Genomic DNA, 26,656 nt, shown 5'->3' on the forward strand with positions numbered 1-26,656 from the left:
AGACTGTACCAAGGTCCAGTCCTCTTTCTTGATGGCATCTCCAACATTGCTTACTTATTTGCAAGTATAAGTGATAACCTAAGCTGCATTAGATCATGGCTGATGTGTGATGGTTCAGAATTAAGAAGCTCTCTCACACATACATTTGCACAGGATTATTTTGGTATTACCATCTTTTATAATCTTATTTTAATAATTAACAATATTAACCTTAAGTACACACAAAGGTGAAACTCAAGTCCAAGAATAATGCAGAATATTATTTGTAAAAATGGAAGATCAGAGAATTAGAGATTAGTTCTGTCTTCAATACTGGAGAACAGATTATAAAAAAGTGAGTAAATGGTAAACAAGGAATACCTATAATAGTGGTCTGTAAGTATTTGTTATGCTTTGTTGTCATACAGGGTAGAACTAGAACCAACAGGATAAAACTATAAGGAGGTAGATATAGTCTACATGTTAGCAGGGTCTTCCTCTCGGTATGAGATGTCAGCCAGTGAAATAGGTTGTGACAAAAATGGTAAGATTTCCTTCATTGGAGTCTGAATGTTTAATGGATCCTGCAGTGAGCAGAGCGTGATCTCTTAAAGTTTCCATCCTCAGACCTTTAATATTGTGAATCTATCCAGCCACACATTCAGCCACTGTGAAGAGTCAATTCTTGCATAAGGCTTATCCTTTTAATCCAATGAATTCCTCCCCACCAAAAAATATACAACTGTGTGAGGATTTTGAAACATATTTTACCCCTTAAGAGTTAAGGAATACTTTCAAGAAAAGACAGAAGGCAAATATACAACCATTGTCAATCCTGAGATAACATACAACTATAGATTTCAAAAGCATAAAAAATTAAATGTTGTGTGAACACTTCCAGACAGATGTTAACAATAAATTGCATTTCTATATTGAATACTTGCATCAAGTTCAAACTACAGTCATCAATAAATACTCCCCTTATGCAACAATCTCAGCAGGGCAGAAGGAGATGATATACAAGGATGATTATCACATTATAGTCAAAGAACTGTCATTAGAAATAAGGTACATTATGCTAAGAGACCACTTTCTAACACCATGTTTGACCAAATTTAATCCTCAGATTTCAGTGCAACATACAAAAAAACTACACAATTTCATAAAAGAATTTCCTAAGAATTTCCTTCATATAAAATGAAAACATTCTACAGCAACAATCTGGTATTTTCTATCTACATCCCAAAATACGCAAACCAGGACACCAAGGCCATCCCCATTGTTTCAAGGATGAAAATCATCACAGCTGGAATATCACATTTCAAGGACTCTATTCAAACCTTATGCTACCAACAGTCCCAGCTATGTAGGAGACACTAGTTTATTTCCTAAGAAAATGGAAATCCATTAGCAACCCCCATCCCAACAAATATCCTTGTAACTATCATGGATGTTTAAGCATTACATAGCAGTATCTTTCCCAAACACACACCAGAAACAGATTGTTTGGAGTTGAGTAGCACCTAATCAAATAAATTAAATTAAACATGGACTTTAATCTAGGAAGATAATCTCAACTTCAGAGTTGTTCTAAAGTCGGGCAGCACCAAATCAATTAAAACAAATGAATAAACATATAAATAAACATAGCACACCTTATCACCAATCTATGTGATTTTGTAGTCATACATAACTATTTTATCTTTGGCAATAACCTATACCTGCAAATCAGTGACACAGCAATGGATAAATAGATGGCTCTCCTAAAGCAACACTTTCACAACTATTACCCCTGAAATTTCTCCTTTACCTGAAATCATAATGAACCTATCTGCATCTCCCTCCCCACAAACATTTCCTCCACCTCACCCCAATTTAAATCCTGATTCATTCAACTACTCTATGCATCTAATTAAACAAAAGCCTATGCCTTTTAATAACATTTGTTAGTTGGGGAGGTTGTCCCAGATTCATAATTTATTAATAACACAGCTAATCCTAATCTGGTACATGTGTATTTCAATTATTAGATTTTATTCTATTACTTTTGTCTCCTTTCTCTAACTTAAAAGGTTCATTTTGAATTTTATTTCCTTCTTCCAGAGTATTAATTATTTCATTCCAATTCTGTATTATTTGCATCTTCTACTCTTCAACCAAGTTATTTATAAAAACATTAAAGTGGAGAGATCTGAGGACTTAATTTTGTGGCACTCCTCTTAATGTGTCAGATCAATTTAATTGAAAAATTTAATGAACGTTATTTGAGCACAATTTCCAAGCAGCCAGAAAGCCACACAACTGCCATGCTATCTAAGACAAATTCCTTGTGTGTCCAATCACACTTGGCCAATAAAGAATTCTATTCTATTCTATTCTAGTTAGCTTGCTAATCAGAGTAGCATAGGCTACTCTGCCAAAACGCTTTGCTGAAACAAAACAAAACAAAAATTTAAAGTATTCCCATAGTCTTCTAAGGATGTTCTGTATTAACATTTGTCTGGCAGGTTGTTCTTGACAAATCCAGGCTGACCTCTGCTAATTAACTTTATAATTATAGCTTTATTTATGATCTCTTCTAGAATTTTCCCAGATATATATATATATACATACATACATACATACATACATACATACATACATACATACATACATACACTAGATTGACTATACTTCCTTGGACCCATTTTTTTTTCTTGTAAAACAAACACAGGCATAACATTTCTTAAAGATAGTATCTGGGGATTTGACTGGTTTATCAAAAAATTCCTTCAGTGTCCTAAAATGTAATTCATGTGATGCTGGAGATTTAAACTCAATGTAAAAAGATATTCTATCTGAATCTTTCATCCAGCCCCTTCATATGCTCTTCACAATTTTCTGGTAAAGAACATAACCTCTTATTGTACAAAGCTATTATCAAAATTGAAATCAAGTAGCTTTGCTTTTGCTCTGATGCCTGTAAACATTAAGAATCAGATTGTTTTCTCTTTCTTGGGAGATATATGAAGAAGCATCTTGCTGAAACTCAAATGTCCTGACACTATCTCAAATTCCAGGCTATCCATACAAACTCTTTCTCAATGCCTGATTTCGCTTTCCCTTCTGGCTTTTTAAAAAATTCATATCTTCCTTAAAACTTTTTGTTTTAGTATTATGATTTGGTAAGGGGCATTGGAATATTTCTGACATCCAAGAATCATATTTTGTAAAACTTGGGTTTTATGTAGAGAAAAAAGTTCATTTCATATTGAATGTCTTCAGCTGATTTTTTTAAAAATATAGTCACTGTAGTTTCATTGTTAAGTATATGTTTTATTCAGTAAGCATCTATAGTTTTTTTTAAGTCAAAGAAAAAAACCCAGATATGCTTGCTGCTTAATGTTTGCCAATCCCTATTAAGTGTATTGATCCTCTTTCATAGCATATTTAGACTTTAAACCTACTCTTCTTTCAAATTTATTCTTTAGATCTAGTTTTGCATTGTGATACATTCGTGATGTGCTAGAGTTGTATATTAAATTCTTCTTCCCATGCACATGCCTCCTGCAGAGACAGCAGACTATAGAAGCTGACCCTTACTGAGACCATCTTGTCTATCTGACAAAGCTCCTTTTTAACTTCTTACTTATTGCTTATTTTCTGCAATGGGGAAATTTTTTTTTAAGCTCTGCTTGTGATAATTTCACAGGCCCTGAGTACCCTGACCTTAGAAGCCCCAAGGTCAGAAGTCAAATTGTGTTCTGAAACATCTGTAAGCGTTATATTAAAGAAGAACAAAAGTGAAGAGATATCCACCAGCATGACAAGAGAAACAAGCAAAATGGGAATGACACGTTGGTCATCTGTTAGCCATGCCATCTCAAGCCAAGAGCTGTAAATGGATAGAGGGATGGTAATGGAAGAAGCAATACAAATTCAAAACATTTCTTATACTTGAGTCCATAAAGAATCATATTCTGTATTTTATATGTCTTACTTACAGATTTTTATATTATTTTAAAGAGATTAAACTAAAATCAAAGATTGCAACAAAAATTTGAAAATCATATGGATCATTTAAAATGCTATTCAGAATTTAAATAAAAGAGTTTGCTTACTGATTAGGCATCGTTTCCTGATTATTAGAAATGTAAACATAAAAACAGCTAGTCATGTCAGCCAAATCTTTATGTCACTAATCCAATAATTAATATTTTTCAATCCACAATTCATAATATGAATAGCATGTAACATTTTGAAAAGGATAATTTTGTCAAACACTGGAAGCCAAAGCAAACTTAGTCCTGCAGTTTTTATTGTTGGTTTTCAAAGTATTTATATACACTTTTATATGTTTTAGTATATTAAGTGATTTGATCATTGCACAAAAAATTACAGTTTTTGGATGATGTAGGTATTGAATAACTAAAATTGTAAAATGAAACTTTAACTATGTCTTGCCTAGTAGTTCCAGACATATAGTTTAGTAAATTCCAGTAAACAAGTATAGCAAAATCTTCTGTGTTCTCCCATTTCATTTCATCTCATTTATTATGTAATCAAAGAATAATTGAAAAAAATGTTTTCACGTAAATGTTTTAACTCGGTTATCTCTACATATATAAAAAAAGAACTGCATCTTATACCAATATCCTAACAGAAATGAGTTTTAAAGCTGTATTTTAATTTCTATCTGTATAACTGATATATTAGTAACTATGGCAATACTTTCTCTATATTACAAGTGGAGCTTAAATTTAAATTAAATTAAATAGCACATATTAAACTTATTAAAGCTGTTTAAACTAAACATCTTGATTATTTTAGAAAGCTTTGCTACTGTTAATGTAATATAAAAATGATGTTATATAAAAATGATTATGTATATCGTATGTGGAAGAATTTATTTCATTTTTTGCATAGAAAAAAATCAGATTACACAACTAGTGCAATCAATGAAACATTACAAAAGTGAAACAGAAAAGAGAACAGACATTTATACATTTTACATATAAGTTTTTATCTACTGAGCAGAGTGGATTTGTTCTGGGTCTACTCAATGAAACAGTTCCATCTTCCTGGACCTAGGAAAAGAGGCTTCTATTGTGGCACCTAGCCTGTTAAATATCCTCTCCCTGGAGATCTTGTTGGCCTAATCTTGTTGGGTTTCCAAAAGTCTGTAAAAATCTTATTTTTCTCACAAACGTAACAGCCAGGTTCTCAGGAGATCCCAACAGTGATAAATATGTTGATTGAGGATTATGCCGTTGGTATTTTGCATTCCACATATACTTATTATATTTTATTTGCATTTATGTTACTTTTATTGTTTTCATTTATGTTTTCATTTATTGTATTTTATTTGTATTTATGTTATTTTGTTGTATTTTATTGTAAGCCACCCAGAGTTATTTGCTGAAGATGGTGACCACATACTTTTCTTAAGTAAATAAACCAGACAAGTATTTTTAGAAATCAGGTCCACAGCAGAGTATTAAGATTCACATCTTCAGTTTATGCAGTTACTTGCACTTTTCTAGTTAGCAAAGGAACAAAACTGAATATATTCTCTACATGGAAAAGAATCAGATGCAAGCATATATATTGAAAAAGAAAAAAGAAAGGCCTAATTATTGCAAATATATGCTCAAAGCAATATATGGAATCGCAAAATGATATAACTTACCAATTCCACAAATGCCAGTCCACCATAACTATGAGCAACAACAAATACATTTTCAGCTAACGACTGAGAGATAAAGTGGTCCCATACATAAATTGCATGTTCTTCAGGAGAGCCATTTTCCTAAAAAGAGAAGGTGGAAAATAACATTTAATTTGTTGTACATTTGTTTGTTTGTTTGTCAAATTTATATGACTGCCCATCCCATACTAAGTGACTCTGGGAGGTGTATAATAAAACCAGCAATTAAAACATTCCATGAAATGAACTTAAATAATGTAAGCTTACAAGAAGGAAGATATTACATACAAGGCAGCAAGGATTATGTAATAACATGTAAAATTTAAAATGTAAACATCTGTGAAAATTAAATAGATAGTCCTTTTTTCAGTGAAGGAGAACAACAAATCTAATTTAAAGACCAGTTTATCTCCGAGTATAATATAATATAGTATATATTAAATCCTAATGCCTGTTTTCAAGATACAAACATTTTTTAGGGGCTTACAACAGGTTATGATTACCCTTATTTTCTCAGAACAAAACAAAACAGAACAAAACAAAACAAAAAATACTGGATAATGATTCTCGAAAGCCTTTTATGATCCTAACTTTGGGCTATCTTATTAATACAACATTGTAATAAACTGAAATTAAATTAAATTAAATTAACTAAAGTACAGTTGTTGGGATCAGATGATGGGGTACTAATACTGTTCTTCCCCTTCTTTAATCTACATTTCAGTATCCTACTAGAAAAAATAGCTTCTTTGATAGAACACATTGGGAGCTCTGGGTATATTATAGAGGGGTCTTTGGTAGAGATGGACAGGAATAAATTATTGGGAAATGTTGTTTGTCCTGTGCTGAAGCCTGAGGTAACTAGACACCCCACTAAAATCTAGTTTAGGAGTTATTGATTGCCCATACTTTTACTTTATAAAGTTTATAAGTTATAAAAAATGTATATTGTTAAAAAATGGTATACAGTGATGTTGTATGTATGATTAAAGATAAACATACTATTATTTAGATGGCTTATAGTATTGAAAATAGGGAAAGAAAGATTATCAATATTTATATTATCAATATTAATTACCATTTAGGATATCAATACTACAAGCATAAAATGATTTGCCCTTTCTTGATTTACATTAAAAAAAGACCACAATTCAATCTTTGAGGGTGACTATTCAGTCTTCTTCAAGGATTTTGTTCTACAGTGACTCCATTTAAAAATATTCGATTTAGACAGTATGTTGTGGGGTTTTTTTGCTATGCTAAAATCAACATTTTCACCAGTAATTACATTCTTCCTTATTTTTATTCTACTGTACTTTAAACCGGTGTTTCTTAAAGTTTTTACTCTCAGAAACCCTTCCCACTTTTAAAAATTATGAAGAATGCCAAAAGAGTGTTTGATTCAGAGGTGGGTTTCAGCAGGTTCTGACCAGTTCTGGAGAACTGGTAGCGAAAATTTTGAGTAGTTCGGAGAACTGGTAGTAAAAATTCTGACTGGCCCCGCCCGCATGTATTCTCTGCCTCCCTAGTCCCAGCTGATCGGGAGGAAATGGGGATTTTGCAGTAACCTTCCCCTGGAGTGGGGTGGGAATGGAGATTTTACAGTATCCTTCCCCTGCCATGCCCACCAAGCCACGCCCACAGAACCGGTAGTAAAAAGTTTTGAAACCCACCACTGGTTTGATTGTATAGATTACATTTATCAGTATTTACCATATTAACAATTAAAATTGAAACTTTTGTAGAATATTCTTTTACTGACTTTTGTAGAATATTCTTTTACTGTAAAAAGTAACACTACATTTACAAAAATAAGTAAAAAATAATGAGAGGAGTGATGTTGCTTCCAAAATATGCAAATGACTTCAATAACTAGTAAATAATTTTGATTTTACAGATCTCATCTAGGAGATTCTCGAGATGTTCTTGGACCACTCTTAAGAAACATTGCTTTCAGAGATCATATTCAGTTCTAATAGATAATACAAACTGTTGCAGCACTATATAATAAAAAAATTGAATGCAAAAAAATAAGAAAATCCCTGTGCTACAGTATATACACAGAGAAAAAAAATATCTCTCATCCAGCAACTACTTCATTCTCATAGCTCTTCATGCATACAATAATAAACTGAGAAATATACAATTAAATAAGCCAAGTAGTCAATCAAAGTGGTAAGAGGGAGCTCTGTAGTGTTCAAAATAGCTACTATGTAGATAGCAGTAATTATTGTAGCTACACAATGCTTGTATCACAATTGTGTCACAATTTCAATAACTCTCCCTCCACCCATATTCCTGAGGTGCCTCAATTTCAATATTTTAAAACCATTTTTCAGACTAGTTTTGTCCTTTATAACAAACAAAAAAAAGGGGGGGGGACACTTCCCCTCCCCAACATAGACTTGTACCATTCTTCCCATCTTATGGTTCACATACCTATGGTAAACCATGGGCTCTAAAAACTGTACTGGGAATAGAGGCTGCTTCAGAATATGTAATGCTCTCAGTTATTTTCATGTGCCAGAAGTCAAGGGAATTACCAAGTGCACAAGCAGGTAACTTCTCAAAAATCATCTTGGTCCATTAATTCCTTGGCTATATCATTTCATTGCCATATGATATAGTCTCCTTTGGTCACAAAAGTTCACTTGATGATTTTGAGACAGTTATTACTGTTCAGTCTATCTCACAGGGATTTGTGGGGGAAAACTGGAGAAGGAGGTGCTCTATACATCAACATGAACTCCTGGATGAAAGCCAGGATATTGTATAAATTTAACACATACCAAAGTAAAAAAACTGCCCCACCTACAGTATCTAACTTCTTGAGGAGTTAGATATTTGGCAACTTGCCCAAAGTCCAATGGGAAAGGTTATTATCCCAGAGTTATACAAATATTTTAATTTTAAATCAATTGGTTTTCTTTCCAGGCTGACTTTATATCAGTTTTCAGATACCCGCAAGACATTTTCTTTATACAGAGGAATATTTGCATTTACATCTATAATAAAAAAATTAATGTCATTTGAAGCATTCCTTATACAGTTATCCATAAATATTAAACAATTACAGGGAAATTACATATCCTTGTCTTACTATGTGTTCAATGTTGGATAATTCACTAAGAATTCAGCTTATTCTCACATAAATTTTATTCTCACATAAGTATTATACACTTTAATCAAGGAGGTTAAAAACATCAAACCTCTTAAATACCATCTTAAGCACTTTGGCAAACTTGTTTTATAAAACTAGTTACTTCCAGTAGAGGCAAAGAAACTACAACACATATTCCAAAGCTTTAAAGGAAAAATGAAGGAAATCAGATATATTTTTATGGAAAATTTGAGAAGCAGAGTTCTAAGTGCATCAAAATTCTTTGCAGTAAAGGAGTTAAAAGGACAAACTATGGAAAGCTGAGTAACAATATATTTCACTTTCATTACGACTTGGTGACAAAAATGACTAACTGCTGGTAATGTTAATTTTATGGTTAAAAATAAGTTATCAACAATAGTTGATTTCTAAATAAATTGTTTAATAAATATAAATAAACTCAACATAAACTATTTCAACTCCTCCCCTCAGGATGTTGCTATAGGGCAGTGATGGCTAACCTTTTTGCCATTGCGTGCCAGGAGGGGGGGGCGGGGAGGTTCACGCGCGCACATGCCCACACCCATAATTCTATGCACCCCGCCCCGCGCATGCGACCCCCCCTTCCAGCCCTCCACTCCTGGCACGCGATGGCCCACTAGGCCTGTTTTTCTTTCTCACCTGGCTCCAGATCCTCTCTAGGTATCTGGGAAGGGTGAAAATAGCCTTCCCCACCCCCTCGGAGGCCTGAAACGGCCCGTTTCCCAACTTCCAGTTGGACAGAAAGTGACTTTTTTGCTGTCCCCAGCCTCCAGAGCCTTTCTAGGAGTCTCTGGTGACTGGGGACAGCAAAAAATGTCACTTCCTGTCCAACCAGAAGTTGGGAAATGGGCAATTTTGGGCCTCTGGAGGGCCTCCAAGGGAGTGGGGAAAGCTGTTTTCGCCCTCCCCAGATGCATAGAGAGGATCTGGACCCAGGTGAGAAAGAAAAACGGGCCTTCCCCACCTCATCCCCAGGCCTGTTTCCCTACTTCTGGTGGGCCCAGAAGGCCCGAAAATTATCTGGCCAGCGCGCTGGAGCTGGGGTGCCCTCTGATATGGCTACATGTGCCACAGGTGGCACACGTGCCATAGATTTGCCATCACGGCTATAGGGCATTGCATGCCAAAACTGGACACAGACCCCCATGCCATCACTCTACTGAACACCTAATTCCCCACAGCACTGTTTCATGCCTAAGGATTTTTAACGATGTAGTAGGGCTGTATTATTATTATCATTCTCATCTTTCCTATTACTTTATCATTCCTTCCTATTATTGGTATCTTTCGATGATATAACTTTGCTGTTTGTATGTGCACTGAGAGTTTATGCATTGGAGACAAATTACTTGTGTGTCCAATCACACTTGGCCAATAAAGAATATTCTATTCTATTCTATTCTATTCTATTCTATTCTATTCTATTCTATTCTATTCTATTCTATTCTATTCTATTCTATTCCTCCTTGCCCATTATCTAACCAACTGCTTTTAACAAAAGATTCATGCACATTCTGACAAATTAAGCCACATTTTAAAAATGAAATATTTTATTAATAGAATTCAATATACTATTTAACACAATGAAAAATTAATAAGTGCTGTTCTTAATTTTGATATTTTAGTTCTTATATTACTGAAAAAGAAAGAATCATATATCTTATTATAAGTCAGTAATTATTAAAACATTTGTCATTCCACTGAGCTGGAAATTAAATGAAAGAATACTCTGAAGATAAAATAATTTTGTAGTAAGAAATATAAGCGATTTTTTTATCTATAATACAAATTTATAAACTGAAAATTACAGTATTCTTCCAATGGTTTCTTCTTTACATATAATTGACAGAAAACACACATACTTAATATGATAAACTCCTAAGCTCTTTAAAAAAAACATAAAAACCAAATATTCATAAGCCACACTCCATTGCATTAGTAAATCTTGTGAATTAACAAAATAGGTTTTAATTATCTGTTTGAAATAACAAAGTTTATACAGAAATGATCTGTTTCATTGATAAAAAGAAGAAAATACCTAATGATCACTTTCTAATGAACTTTGAATTCAAAGTTCATAGTATAACTGAAGGGAGTGAAATTCCCCTTCTAATCACCCAATTTCTTGCTAGTTCTACTTCTTTTTAATCCAGTCCAGAAGCAGTGTAAAATGTTTATAATTGTTTTGTCTTTATCTGACATGCCTGGATACTGATTAAATGTACTTTTGTTTATCAATATTGCAGTCAAAACCTATAGCAGCAGGTTATAGTAGGATGGTTATATAGTGTAGCTAGCCCTTGAGTTACAATGGTAATTGGGACCAGAATTTCCTACAAAAAAGAGAAAAAGTGCAAGAAAAAAGAAATTAAACTGAAGTTACAAAATAAAATGACTTTCTCTTCAACAGATTTTAACAAGCCCATTGTCTCCTCTCTGTCTTAACTATTCCAAAAATCCTTTCAACCCCTCATTTAATTTTCATCTTTTCAATCAAACTCATCCTATCTTGTTTCTTAAAAATCCAATTTTTGTTTACACAGACTGTCACTGGGTAGACCATGCCTTTCATAATTCTGACTTTTGCAAGTATAGAGACGTCATGTCATTTATTTATCTTTTCCCAGCCCTTCATATTAGTCTACCAAGTGCCAGTCTGTGGTGTATTTCTTGATTACTAGTTCATTTACTGTTGATGGTTGATTCTAAAAGGCAGAAGCTATCTACCATTTTGGTATCTTGATTAGCACTCTCTCTCAGCCCAACCCACTTAACAGGGTTGTAGTTGTGGGGAAAATAGGAGGAAGAAGGAATATTACCTGTGTTTGTCACCTTGAGTTATTTATAAAAATAATGAAGGCAACATAAAAATAAATATATTTATTTTCAAATCTAAGGCTGGTTCTTATATCTATTGTCATTAATTTTGGCATTCTTGATATTTTGTTTTAGTCCCATTTTTTTCACTGTGCTCCTTGACTTTTATTATTAGCGCTTGCATACCTTTTGCACTTTTGGCTATCAGGAAACTTTCAACATATATTCACATATAGACTGTATAAATAAGGGAAATATAGAATTGTTGGGCTCCTTTGTCAACTTGGAGTTAGTCTCTTTCATTGTGTTCTGTGGCTTCCTGATATGTACATAAATTTCTCATGACGACAGTGACATGTTCTGATATTCCCATTTCCTGTGGATATTGCACAGCTTAATATGACCAATAGAAGGGCCTTTTTATAACCACGAAGCATATACGGTAGTAACTTGTTTTTTTTTATATATATATTCTTTGGTATTCTCAATTATTCTCAATTTTTTAAGATAGTGCAGAAAAGAAGCACAACCAGGAGTACTAGCTCTATCTTAATTGTTAGGTTACATTAACATAATTTTGCAAAACTGTGAATATTTCTCCCTTCCTTTCCTTTTACTCTCCAGAAATCTTGGGAGGGTCCCTTCTGAAACATTTCCTATCCCCCATTTTGTGGCCAAGACATCTTTGACATGTCAGTTGTCCACTTGGCATCTCTCCTGTCTTGAAGGTCATTTTCACATATCATTTCACCAGTGTGTGTCAGCAATGATACTTTGGGTTTTTTGGCATTTTCTAAAACTAGCTTGAACATGTGTCATCTCTTTTTCCATATGGGACACTAATTTGCATTAGATTATCCTACACATTATTTTGCTAGCATGTGAAAATAAGGATATTATACGATACTTTGCACAGACTCTTTTTGGAAGGTAGATTAACCCCTTCCAATCTGTTGGCCACTGTGTTTGGCCATATTTTCCGATCTGCTAACATAACTTGGTTAGCTAGCTAACCTGATTCTTGTTGTGTGTTGCTTGCCATACCCACTGAATACCAGTGGGTATTCAATCAGTTTCTGTAGCTTCTAATATGGTAAGATCAGAGCGCTGATCTAAATTCATTTGAAAAGTGATACATTTTAAAAATAATTAAAATGATAGAAGTTCCATGCTTTGTTTCAAGTATAAAATCTCTTAACTGCATCATGTGCTAAGGAAAGGATCCGAATATAATGTATTCTGAAATGAAGCAAAAGTATTAGAAAGAAAGCTGACCTGCTCATTCAAAGCACTATTTAATATTTTAATTAGGAAGCCCAGCTAGATTCCAAAACCTAGTCTCAAAAATGAGAAAGATGTAAAATAGTTTGTAATGCAAGACATAATATATATTAGCCTTCAGGAAGCTTCATTATTTTGGGGACTAAGTAGAAAAAATACCTTGGATCACAAAACATCAAACTAACCTGTTTCATAGTATAGATTGAGAATTTCAGGCTATTGTCCTGCGAAGAGGAAAAGTCAACATTTATTCATGCAATAAAGATTTGTGAAATTGATTAGATTGACTTTTAAAATGGGACAACTGTTCATTCATGTTCGGAGGGTAAGATTTGAGGAACAACTTTTCTATACCTGATGCACTGAGCTGTTTGAGATTTCTTCCACAGTTGATTCCAATGCAGTATGGATGACTGTTTTTATTTAGAGCAATGCGAAATACACATTGAATTGAAGAATTATATTAAAGTTAAAACAAATTTTATTAGGAAAAAAAATCAGTTGGACCTTAGATGAATGACTAAAATTCTTTGTGTAACAAATAAGTATTCTAGCGATGTTTTTAGTAAGCCTGTTTGGAATGTAACAAATTAAGCAGTTAACTTACTCTGTTTTTTTTAAAAACAAATACAGTATCCTTTGACAGTAAGCTATTACTGCCAAAGCCATCAGTGTCCATAGATAAGCAGTTTGCATATAGTATATACTCTCTTTTCTGGAGCTTTCAAAATGCAGGTTAAAATCATGAATGGAATATTGCCATCATTAATTCTTAAATACCAAGCCGAAGGCAAGCAGAAACTAAAGCCTTATCAACTACACCAGATACTAATACCTAGACATTGCAAGGTCTCCAGTTATGATGGACTACCTGAGCTGATAACACATGGAATTATCTAAACAACATTTGCATATTTCTGTAATTATTTCCTAAGGTTAATTAGCTCCAGCAAAGCAGTTTGCCCTTTGAGACTGCTTACTGTGACAGGTTCACATATTTCCTGTTTTGATGCCAAATTATACAGAGAGGTGTTTTTTTTTTTTTTTCTCAGCTAACCTGTTGCTAGCAAGTTACAAACCCTGCACTGTTTGAAAGTTTAGACTTTCATACCACAAATCTGAACAGGTAGTCCATACTTGGAACTTGGCCGTGTCATGTGAACTGACTTACTTGAAAAGTCAATCATGCTGGGAGTGATCAACAGAAAAAGGATAAGGGGCTGCCCTTGTACCTACTGGCTGGACACTATAAACTGGGATGAGCATAGCAGATCTGAAAGAGGCAGTGAGAGACAAAGGGGCATTGAGTGCTGATTCATAGAGTGGCTAAAGTTGGACACAACTGAATGGCTGACAATGACGAGTCATAATGACAGAAAAATTCATATCAATATATGCGGTTCTGCTTATAGCAGAGAAAAAGAAAAAAGCTTGGGAACTTCTATAATTCTTTAGTCATATAAATTTTGCTGCTCCATATTTAAAACTAACTATTTCTTGTGCTTAGTGTACAATGTGGGGACGCAGTGGCTCAGTGGCTAAGACGCTGAGCTTGTCGATCGAAAGGTCACCAGTTCAGCGGTTCAAATCCCTAGTGCTGCGTAACGGGGTGAGTTCCCGTTACTTGTCCCAGCTTCTGCCAACCTAGCAGTTCGAAAGCGTGTAAAAAATGCAAGTAGAAAAATAGGAACCTCCTTTGGTGGGAAGGTAACAGTGTTCTGTGCACCTTTGGCATTTAGTCATGCCAGCCACATGACAACTGAGACGTCTTCGGACAGTGCTGGCTCTTCAACTTTGAAACGGAGATGAGCACCGCCCCCTAGAGTTGGGAACGACTAGCACATATGTGTGAGGGGAACCTTTACCTTTAGTGTACAATATTTTAGGATGAAAAACTGGCAGCACTGCATTTTGGTAATGAAATGAAAACTGGCAGTACTGCATTTTGGTAATGTTTTAAAAATTACTTTGAAGTAAAGAAGAAATGTAGGTGGATTAACATATCAAAAAGTTTTTTTTAAAAAGAATGAATTGTAATAAATAAATACAAATAATACATTAACCAAGAGTGTTAGGTAGCTTTTATATTCCTAAATTTCTACTGAACATGAGTAGACATGCCTCTTTATAGTCATCATTGATGAAAATAGTAAATATACATTACCGCATGTTCATATATGAAGCATTATCAAAAGTATTGTCATGCATATGAATGAATTTAAGGAAATAGCATCATCATCATGGTCATCCTACATAATTTAGGATGCTGATATTTAGCTCTAAAACTCAAGATATTTTAAATATAGAAAAGTTTGAAATGAATATATTTGCATCTAAAGCTGAGGATTCAAAGTGTACTACAGGTAGTCCTCAACTTACTACCACAATTGACCTCAAAATTTCTGTTGTTAGGTGAGACTTTTGTTAAGTGAGTTTTGCCCCATTTTACGACCTTTCTTGCCACAGTTGTTAAGTGAATCACTGCAGTTGATAAATTAGTAATCCAGTTGTTAAGTGAATCTGGCTTCCCCATTGACTTTGCTTGTCAAAAGGTGATTACATGACATTGGGACACAGCAATGGTCATAACTATGAACCACTTGCCAAGCATCTGAATTTTGATCACATGATCATGGGGATGCTACAAAGGTTGTGAAAAATGGTCATAAGTCACTTTTTTCAGTGCCATTGTAACTTTGAACAGTCACTAAATAAACTGTTTTAAGTCGTGGACTACCTGCATTTGGACACTGATATTTGGAACACTTGTATTTAATAAATTACCAGAAAAAACACTGGGCTATGGGAATTTTTGCAGAAAGTTCACTTCATAGACTCTATAATAAACTATTCTACCACATCAACACAATAAATTCCATGTTGGACTTGTGAAAACTGTTTTCCTTTTTGACTTGATCATAAAGAAATTTCAGTTTAAGAACATGTATCTTTGCCTGTAGAAATGTCACTTAGTAATAGCTAGAACTTTCATATATTAACAGCCACATTTGGTCATTCATAACCATGCCTAACATACGTATTTAATACCTTTACATTGTATGAGTGCAGAAATAAATTCATTCCTTAAATCTTTGCAATCAACATCTAACTACACTGAACATTTAACTAAGTTTTGTTTTATTCATGTAATTTACTATTATAATAATTGTTGTATTACATTTACTGAAAATCTTAAACTGTGATTGTCCCTTAAATTTAGATATGTGATGAATGTGTTAATCATAATTACTCTAGTCTGCTTTCATTTTAATTAAGTTATTGATTAAGCTGTGTTTTTCATTCCTATTTGACACAGAATCAGAATAGAATAAACATAATAGAAGGTTACAGTGCCAGTTCAGATAGGGCATACTGCCACAATTGTGGAGAAAGCCTGGGAAGTTGGAACAAGTATAGGCTAGTTCAGAAGGCAATGCAGAACAAAAGGAACACAAGAATGGCTTGATAAGTAAGTGGTAGAGATGAGTAAAATCCAGGTTTAGATATGTAAATAAAGGCATCCACCACAAGAGATGAACTAGTAAGAGATGTTAAGTAAAATGCTTGGAGTAAAAATAAATGGTTGGTAGATCTAATTGTAGCTTTCAATAGAAAAACTCATCTGATTGCACACTAAAAGAATTGTCAGTGAAGTTCAGCAGATGGTATCTATAGCAAAATCTATTCCAGGCTAAGAAAGAAAAAAAATTCTTTAACACCAGTTTTAGCTCAGGTATGAGATCAGATGTTTGTTTGTTTGTTTATGTTTTATTAAATTTATATACCGCCCTACTCCCGAAGGACTCAGGGCGGTGAACAGGCACAGAATAAAATACATAAATACAAAAGTTAGAAACATAATTAAAACCAAATTAAATAATTTAGCCCAACACAATTAAAAATCCCAATAATTTAAAACAAATTAAAATTCCAATTTAAAAATTTAAAAGAAAGGGGAGAAAATTAGGCCAGGCTGGCTTGCTGGAAGAGGGTCTTAAGAGCACGGTGGAAAGTGCGCAGATCCGGGATCCTCCGTATCTCCAGGGGGAGCTCATTCCAGATAGTGGGTGCCCCCACAGAGAAGGCCCTCCCGCTGGGGGCCGCCAGTCGACACTGCTTGGCTGACAGCACCCGGAGGAGCCCCTCTCTATGAGAGTGTACTGGCCGGTGGGAGGCTGTTTGTGGTAGTAGGCGGTCCCGTAAATAACCAGGTCCTAAGCCATGGAGCGCTCTAAAGGTGGTAACTAAAACCTTGAACCCGGAAGACCACCGGGAGCCAGTGCAGCTCGCGCAGGAGAGGTGTCACACGGGAGCGCCATGTTGCTCCCATAACCATCCGCGCGGCCGCACTCTGCTCCAGTTGGAGCCTCCGGGTGCTCCTCAAGGGGAGCCCCATTTTTTTATTTTTTTATTTTTTTTTAATTTGATTTATATGCCGCCCTTCTCCGGGGACTCAGGGCGGCTTACAATGCATTAAGCAATAGCCTTCATACTTTTGTATATTTATACAAAGTCAGCTTATTGCCCCCACAAACTGGGTCCTCATTTAACCTACCTTAGAAAGGATGGAAGGCTGAGTCAACCTTGAGCCTGGTAAGATTCGAACCTGCAGTAATTGCAGGCAGCTGTGTTAATAACAGGGTGCTTTAAACCACTGTACTACCAAGGCTCCTTGTAACACTCTCCTTGTAGAGAGCGTTACAATAGTCCAGGCGGGAGGTGACGAGGGCATGAGTGACTGTGTGTAGGGAGTCCCGATCCAGAAAGGGACGCAACTGGCGAATCAGGCGAACCTGATGAAAAATCCTCCCGGTCACGGCCGTCAAGTGCTCTTCTAAAGACAACCGTGAATCCAGGAGGATGCCCAAGTTGCGAGCCCTCTCCGTGGGGGCCAGCGATTCGCCCCCAATAGTCAGCGATGGCATCAACTGACTATATCGGGACGTCGGAAACCACAGCCACTCGGTCTTGGATGGGTTGAGCCTGAGCCTGTTCCTCCCCATCCAGATCCGCATGGCTTCCAGACACCGGGACATCACTTCAAGGGCATCGTTGGGGTGGTCCGGGTGAAGGGAACATGATGATTAAAAGAAATAGAAAAAGAGTGCTAGATTACAGTTAGATAAATGCAAAAGGGAAAAGCTCAAAGTCAATACATATGATAGGGTAAAAAGAAAAAAATCAAGAATTTAAAGAAAAATACTCCTTGCTCCATCTCTAAACTCTTAGTTTTGGAATATAATTTTTTATTAAAAATTTTAATTACAACAATGAAAAGATATGATAACCCTCTGTCTCTGAACTGGCTGACAACCCTGACCTGGCTCTCAGAATTCTGGATTAGATATGGAATGTTCTTCTGTGCACTCCTATTAAAAAAAAAAAAACCTCAAGTAAGCTTCTGTTTTGTTTTGTTTACGTTATTTACCTCTTCAGCCTCAAAATAAAATTGCTAATCTCCATACCAATCATGTGTGGTGATTGATATCTGAAGCAGAACAATGATACCTGTTCCTTAAAGTTACAGTAGTTGCAGTGCTCCTATATTCGTATGATCAAAATTTGGGCACTGGGCAGCCTGCCCACATTTACAACCACTAAGTGCACCAACTCAATTTCAATCAGAATAGAGCTGGAAGGGTTCTTGGAGGTCTTCTAGTCCAGCCCTCTGCTTAAGCAGCAGATCCTATACCATTTCAGAAAAGCGACTGTCCAGGCTCTTCTTAAAAACCTCCAGTGATGAACTACCCATAAATCCCCTACCTATCTCTCCTCCATTTCTGGCCTTTTGGTGACCCTGCAGTCTACTGACCCACCCTCTGCTGTGCAAGTTATTCTATGCTCTGCCAACCCCACTACATTGCATGCTACCATTTCTGCCATCCTTTGCTGTCTTCTAACTCCTGCTGATGTGGCATGCCTAACCTAGTCCTTCATAAGGCAGTGGCTGGCCACATGCAGCTCTCATGAAGGGTAAGGTCAGCAGCAGAAGGAAGAAGACAATAAAGGTAAGCTGTGGATGTAAGGGGCAGAAGAACAAAAGGCGGTGGTGGTGCAGAGTGGCATAGATGGCATGGGTGTTTCTTCTTGAATCAGAACTGAAGTTTGGGTCCATTACATGAGATAGTCTAGTATAATCCTTTTTGCTCCTTATTACATGTAGACTGACTAGCATTTAAAAATGAATTGCTACTAGGGCTTTATTAAACGAAATATAATGAATCATTTATAATATTAAAAGTGTATTATATAATATACTAGGTTTCTTAAACAGATCCTTTATTAAATGTTTAAAGTAACATAAAACACATTCTACATAATTATACAAGAAAACAAAACAATACATTACAAATATCCTCAACAAAGAAACAAAAATCAGTTATTTGAAATTACTCTAAATTAGCGGCTGCTGATTCTTCAAGTTTTTAAAATGTACATTATTAAACAGTTATTGTTCTGTGGATAAATGTTAATAAAATTTACAACTACTCAGAAATGTGTTTGCTTTTTAACTAAGCAACAATTTTTAGACTATTTTTCTTAATCGTACTATGGATTCTATGCCGTTGTTCAGGTAGTAAGGTCCAGATGGGATTTGCTGATGTAACAGAAGGAAAAACAAAAATAAATATCCACAAAACAGTTGCACAATCCTAATCATTGTCAGCTGTTAGGGTACATTATGATTTGTGCACTCATTTAAATCAGTAATACATAAATTCTGCATTCCTCTAAGAACAAGTAGGAGAGAAAATGATTGGGAGATAAATAAGCAGACCCAAAGTGATGAATATAGAAATGCAAACTTTATAATTCTTTATAACAATTAATTTACTTCACACTAATTTTCAGAAGTGTAAAGGATGTCTGTGTTTTATCGAATCATTTTTGACTCCTAGAGATCACACAGATTTTTTCCATAAAGGATGTTTAAATAACATATTTTCTCTGATAATTCAGTAATAATCTATATATTTACACACATTGTTGTAAGAATACAACAATGAGAATAAAGAATAAAAGAATAAAAATAAGAATAACTTATATTTTATATAATTTATATTATATAACTTAATAAATTATTAAAGTAGGAAGTTGGGATAGAATTTATTATTTTGTTCTACTAATTTTTTTGTTTTTCTCTGCAAATTATGCTACAATAATCTTTTTTTCTTTTTTTTGCTACACAAAAATAACATATATACATACAAATGTAGTGTTAGGCAGATTAAAACAAAGTTTCCAAAATTACAATTTATGAATGAATGGAACAGTTTTTTTCTGATACCTTAAGGTCACACGCAGCCCTGGGGAGAATATTTTAAACTTGGAGTACCCACTATTCAGAACACTTGGTCTTCAATCAAATCCTGCTTAAGCTTCAGTTGGCTTGAGTACTCACAAAATGCCTTCCCAAATTACTTAAATTCATGTGCTGATTAACATGACAGCAGGTTGATCACAAGCCAAATAGGTTTATTAACTATTTAACAAATTATATCCCACATTCCTGACAGTTCAAGACACTTAACAGTAATCCTAAATTCAACAACATAATTATACTAAGAGAAGTAAATACAATTATATGTAATAACCCATTCATAAAAGCTTAAAAAATCCAATTAAATTTTTAACTGAGGAAAAAATAGTAATGTAAGACTTCTAACATGGGATGGCAACATTCTGATTTATAATATTGGTTCTGTGCAAGTTTAAGAAGCTATCTACTAATCTTTTGATTTTTTAAAATTGCTTAATTGATAAGAGATAACTTCTTTTGTCATTGTTTAAAGTACTACTCTGAATTGAAAAAAATTGGTCTACATTTCATAAAACAGAGAAAGTAGAATTATCTCCCTTTTCTTCAAGGAATAATTAGTTTCTTAGACCTAGACCTAAGCAGAAGAATGGCCTAAATCTAAAGTTATTCCTTATCTATAAGAAAAAATAGTCATACAGGATTAAAGTAATATAAAGTTGATTGTTATTTAAAAGATCTCACTTGTGATACAATCTTTTATAATGAATAAATGAACACAGATCAAAAACTGTTATGGAGGACTGATTCTTTAGATCAGAAAATGAAAACTTTAAATATGTTGGTGATTAATTCACATGAAAATAGAATTACCCACTTTAAAACTTTAGTATAAATGTACCATAGATGTTGATAGAGTGTACAATAGATAATGAAGTGACCTACTTATTTCTGCTTCATAGAAATAATTTACTCTTTCTAAAAATTACTCACAGTGCTGAGCAAGATCAGTCCTCCTGGAGAAAACATAAGTCAGTACAGGAAGAAAACAAGTTGGAATTTGAAACTGTATATAAGGCTTTCATTCCATTTAGAAGAGAAACCAAGTCTTATCATGATTACATATTTAAGATCTACAAATGAGATCATACAGTATTCTGCATTTATCTTGGAAGTAGTTTTTTTTAGATAAAATGTGAAGGGAATAATGATTTTTTCAGTTTGGACTGTAATGATTTCTTTGGATTCACAAAGGGTCTTTTATATGAGTACAGTTCAAATTTTTGGAGCATGTTTTGGCCAAATATGGATTTCTAAAAATTAATTTCAATAAATAAACTACTCTAACCAAATACGAAATAGAATCATTTCCTCATTTATCAAAACATTTTTATAGGCCTCATTAAAATGACTGTCATATTTCCTTTAATTTGACATTGAGCTATTGGCCTCTCTTGTCAGCCAATCTGGGCATAAATGTGATTGGAGTTAAACAGAAATTGTTCTACTTTATGCTGAATATATATTATGTCAGTGATAATAGGAATGTTCTATATAAATATGTATTGAAGTTGTACAACAGTTGGAAAGCTAATAGAGTACTCATTTTATCGTATCAATCTCACATAATTTCTGTACGTTTAGAATTGGCACCTCATTTGGTGATCTTTGAGTAATGATCCCAATAAAATCTTGGGATAAAATGAGCTTACTAAGAAAGTATTGTAAAAATTAATATCATTTCAAAATTGATATAAGTACTTAGATTCCAGTTAATACTTTTAAGATAGTTCCAGATTAAAAGATTATTAAAAAGATTTTTGTGGAATAAAGAGTAGGAATACCCCAGATTAACAAATTAGTAGTTAAGAATCTCAAAGAATATTGAGTGTGTTTCTTATCATACAGTAAGTTTACTTCATCATGTATGTTTCTTATCATACAGTAAGTTTACTTCAAGAAAAATTCATGATTATTAGATATCCCAGAGAATGCTGAAGAATGTTTGGCTGTCAAACTCATTATGTTGGAAGATAAAGCATAGCATTTATAATGCTATGATCTTATCCCATTATCATCCCACTTTGGTTTAATAGACATTAGATGAATAGTAATGCTTTCGACCCCATAACTCTAGCTTATATAGGGATATTTTAATAAATGAACAGCTGTATTTACTTCTCCATATAATCACTGCCATTGCTTATACACTTTTGCCAACAATGAACAAACTTCTTAAAGCTGCCACAAAAGAACACACTTTGTTTCTTTAATCAGATTGAACACGCCTTTCCATTTCTTTCTTCAAGTCAGGCAGATGCCAGAAAGATAGTCCTTCAATTTTGAATAAAGGTGGATGTTGCATTGTATCAAGTATGTATGTTAGATGGGATAAGATAGTGAGATCCAACTTCAGTTAATGTTAGTATGCGAGAAGCCCATCCAATATTGAAGAATGTCAATAATGTGACCCATACATACCTGTAAAATGCCAAGATTGACAGCTATTTCAGTGATCTGCCAACAACCTTTCTCATGTGAAACTCATGGGTTGTTGTCCCAAGTCATCCATTTTGCTGTTGTTAGTTTCAATATGTAGACCAGAGCAGGAAATCAACACCAGAGGAAAGCTAGAATTACCTTTATTGAGATTGTCTCTGTTACTTTAGACAATTGCAATTCTGATTGTACTATATTCCTTGCCTGTTTCTTACGTGTCAGTGAATCAGGGAGGTATTTGCCTGAGCTGTTTCCAAATATTTTCTTGTTCTCCAGGACTTAAAAATGTTTCAGCCCTCCCCTTTGCCTTGGTAACACTTCTTGCATATTTTTTTCAGTATGATCTCCCTTACTCTTTACTGCTCTTGATTACATAAATCAGCATTTCCAAGTTCACAAATTTTATGTTTTTTGGTCCAGAAACACACAGTGCTCACATCAATACAATCATCACTAGAAACCACTTGCATTTAGTGGTGAATTTTAATTGGAGAGATTCCTTCAGCAGTCAAAACCCAATCATAGGGAATTGCTTATATACACTGATGAAACCTCACAGCAGGTTTTCGTTTCACAAACAATAGTACTACAGCACAAACAACAGCACTTCTCACAGCAAGTTGCTGCCTACTAAACTGAAAGAACAGATACTAAAGAATACATCATAGCAGTTAGTGGTTGGTGAATTATAACCAGAAGCATTACTTTTATTTATTTATTTATTTATTTATTTATTCTGTCACATTTCTATGCCGCCCAACTCCCAAGGGACTCTCATTCAGTCCCCCCAAATAAATAGATGAATATGACTCTGGGAGGAATATTATTCATTCATGCAATTAATATGAACACCTACTTCAAGTTCATAACTGGATAATGGACAATAGTTTAAAAACAGCACAAAAAATAAAACCAGGAAATGCCAACATGCATATAAACCACAGTCAAGGTAAAAAACCAAACTGATTGTTAGCCAAACCTCCTAACCTCCAGGCCTAGTTACAAAACCATCTATTTATGTCTTGTAAAAGGCCAACATGCTTGGGCCCAGTCTAATCTGAGGAATGTTATTCTAAAGAGCAGGTTCCATAACAGAAAAGGCTCTCATCCTGAGTCCTACCAGATGGCAATGCCTAATAGATAGGACCCAGATCCTCTGCTGCCAGACCAAATGGGAAGGGTAGACATAACTGTAGAGAAGCAGCTCTCAAATAACTAGGGCCCCTACCATGAAGGACTTTTTAAATTACAAAAAGCACCTTGAACTGAATCTAGAAGCATACTGATAAGTACAGCTTGCAAATCAAAGATGTAACGTGCTGACTGAAAAGCACACATGATTGCTTGGGTACTGCATTCTGTACCGACTGTAACCGACAGATGCTCTTTGAAGACAGCCCCACGTAAATTGTACTATTTCATTCAGATTCAAAAAGTCAACATTGCATATTAAAAATTATAAATGAAAAACTCTAGATCCATTTCTTTTAAGGTTTGGTAAAAAAGAGTATTCTTCTACAGCAGAAATATAGTACAACAGTGAATGTATAGTCTTGAACTGATAATGATATATTTTATCTCTACTTTTGAATGCTTATTATTAAACATAATGGAAAGAAAGATCAATAGTACTTCCACTAAATGTATTGGGATGTAAACTCCGAGAAATCCCAGCCAGCCTGGTCAATAGCTACACTGGTTGCTAAACCTTACCACAACCTAACTGGGGAGCAGAAAATTGGAGAATGCTACTTTATTATTTTTGCTTCTGTTTATTATATACTACTAAAAATGGAACTGGATTTAGAATTCTAACAGTGGTACAGATACAACTTTTACTCTCCTATAACAGTAAATGGAATTACAGTACAAAGTCCTTAAAAATTAGTTATAAAATGACAGAGCTGAAGAAGCTTCTTGTATGAGAAATGAAACGTCTTCAAAAGGAAAACAAGAAAGTTGCCTCTTGAAAAAACACCTTTGGGACAACTATGATCTGGATGACTGAGAATCTCCATAGACATCTAGCTATAAAATCTTTTGGTAATAATTTAATTTGTAATTAATATTGCTCCATAATTTACCTTAATGTCATTATTACTTGCAGACATAATACAGTAAATAGAAAAGAATAGCACAAGAACTGTAACATCATGAATGAAATCTAGATATACCTTTAAGGTGAAATGACATTTTGTAAATTATAAACTTATTATTTATGGGGAGATTGCATAATATGCCAGTATTAAAGTATACCTCACAGCAATATATCCTGATAATAGAAAACCAAAAGAGTTCATATATTAAAAAAGGCACCTACTCTAAGATTATCATGATTACAATGTCACACTGTGACCTTGTTGGTGTCTGGCTAATCTAACTTTTTTTTTTAGTGCATTGTTTCAAATCAATAACTAATTAACAAAGTACAAAAGAAGTTGTACTGTTTCTGAGATTTCTTGTTAAAAATGGCTTTTCACTGCACATGGGCAGAAAGGTCGCTTTTATGACATCTTCAAAAGTCTTTCAAGATCCTGCTACTGTCAGATTAAATTACTTTAAGCAAATAATTGTCGTAAGTTAAAACAGAAACACATTTGCTACAGCCAGTTGTCATAATGACATGGTGAGTAGTTGTTTTGATATGAATTTCTTCTACTGACCCCCTATCATATCTTAATTTTTTTGGTTGACCTAACTGGAAGATTGGGAGCAAATCCTCTAACACAGGCAACCATACGTGGAGGGGAAGCCATTATTGGAACTGGATTATATATTAAAGAACAGCTGGAAAGGAATTCCAGAGATACTATAGCAAAATGCTCCAAGAATAGGTAAGACATTTATTTATTATACGCTGTAAAAGTGAAAACTATAATATAAAAAATGCATTCAGCCACTGTGATTACCTGATCCACAAAATTGTATCATAGCTCTATCATTTATCTTCTATTTAAATGTGTATACATTACAAGGTCAAAGAACACACTGTCCTGATTTTTAGAAGAACAATAACTACAGAAAAGGATCAGAATAAGCACACAAAGGATGAGTGATTAATCTTTTCTCTACTTAAAATTAAATGCTACCTATTCTTCCGAATTTTAAATGAAAATCTCAAAAATGTTGCTGTGGTACAAAAATGCTATTCGCAGCAACATCTGTCCCATGTTGTGGGGAATTTTCGTTAAAACAATGTATTTTTATTCATCAGTGTATTTATTCATTAAACATGGATACTACATACTTCTGTCAAAGCCAGCCAACGGCAGCTAACATAAATGAGAAAGGTTACATGGTTCTATCAAATAATCCCATCTCTGTTTTAGAGAATATTTACTGAAGTTGCCAAACATTATATTGATAAACAACCTAAAACCAGTGGATTATTTACACACCCTGTAATGATAACTTTACACATTTCAGCTTTTTACACTTTCCAAAGAGAAATGCTCTCATCACAGAACTTAGAAGAAATCCTTTTAGAGGAGAAAATAAGAAACTTTTAGAATTGAAAGCCATCCAGAGTGCTTGCAAGTAGGCAACCATATATCACAAATGTAATGAATAAAGAAAAGAAAAGGGAAGTATTAAAGGGGGAAGGGATTTTTTGAGGTTTTGAATGGGTTCTGGAGGACTAAGGGAGAAAAAAACCTTTTGCAAGGCACTAAGAAAAAACCCTCTAACTCAGCAGTTCTCAACCTGGGGGTCGCGACCCCTTTGGGGGTCGAACGGCCATTTCACAGGGGTCGCCAAAGCCCTCTCTTGCCCCCCCCATGCCTTCACTCACCCTCACCCTCAGTTGGATCGCCGGTCGCTTACCCCGCCCACTCCCAATCTATTGCTGATGGCTAGAGGGAAAAAAACTGTTTAAATTCTTGCCGCGGGGTTTCAAAGGGCCACCCTATAGCTGATCAGTGTTAAAAGAAAACAAATGAGTAGACCGGTGCCTACAAAAATAGAAAAAACAGCCCCTTTCAGCTTCAGCATAGGT

At 34.5% G+C, this 26,656-nt stretch overlaps 1 protein-coding gene across 7 annotated transcripts in view; it reads right to left on the reverse strand.

Annotated features, from left to right (window-relative positions):
- Positions 1–26,656, reverse strand: part of ARB2A (ARB2 cotranscriptional regulator A) — a 231,421-nt gene that overhangs the window by 109,618 nt on the left and 95,147 nt on the right. For all 7 annotated transcript variants that reach the window (XM_087885890.1, XM_087885891.1, XM_060690615.2 and 4 more), the window contains exon 8: positions 5,648–5,767. In XM_087885890.1, coding sequence (XP_087742016.1) covers positions 5,648–5,767 — 120 coding nt within the window. The remainder of the gene's footprint in view (positions 1–5,647; positions 5,768–26,656) is intronic.

This window comes from Pantherophis guttatus, chromosome 2 (genome assembly GCF_059756535.1).
Source record: "Pantherophis guttatus breed Tessera chromosome 2, ASM5975653v1, whole genome shotgun sequence".
NCBI classification, from domain to species: domain Eukaryota; kingdom Metazoa; phylum Chordata; class Lepidosauria; order Squamata; family Colubridae; genus Pantherophis; species Pantherophis guttatus.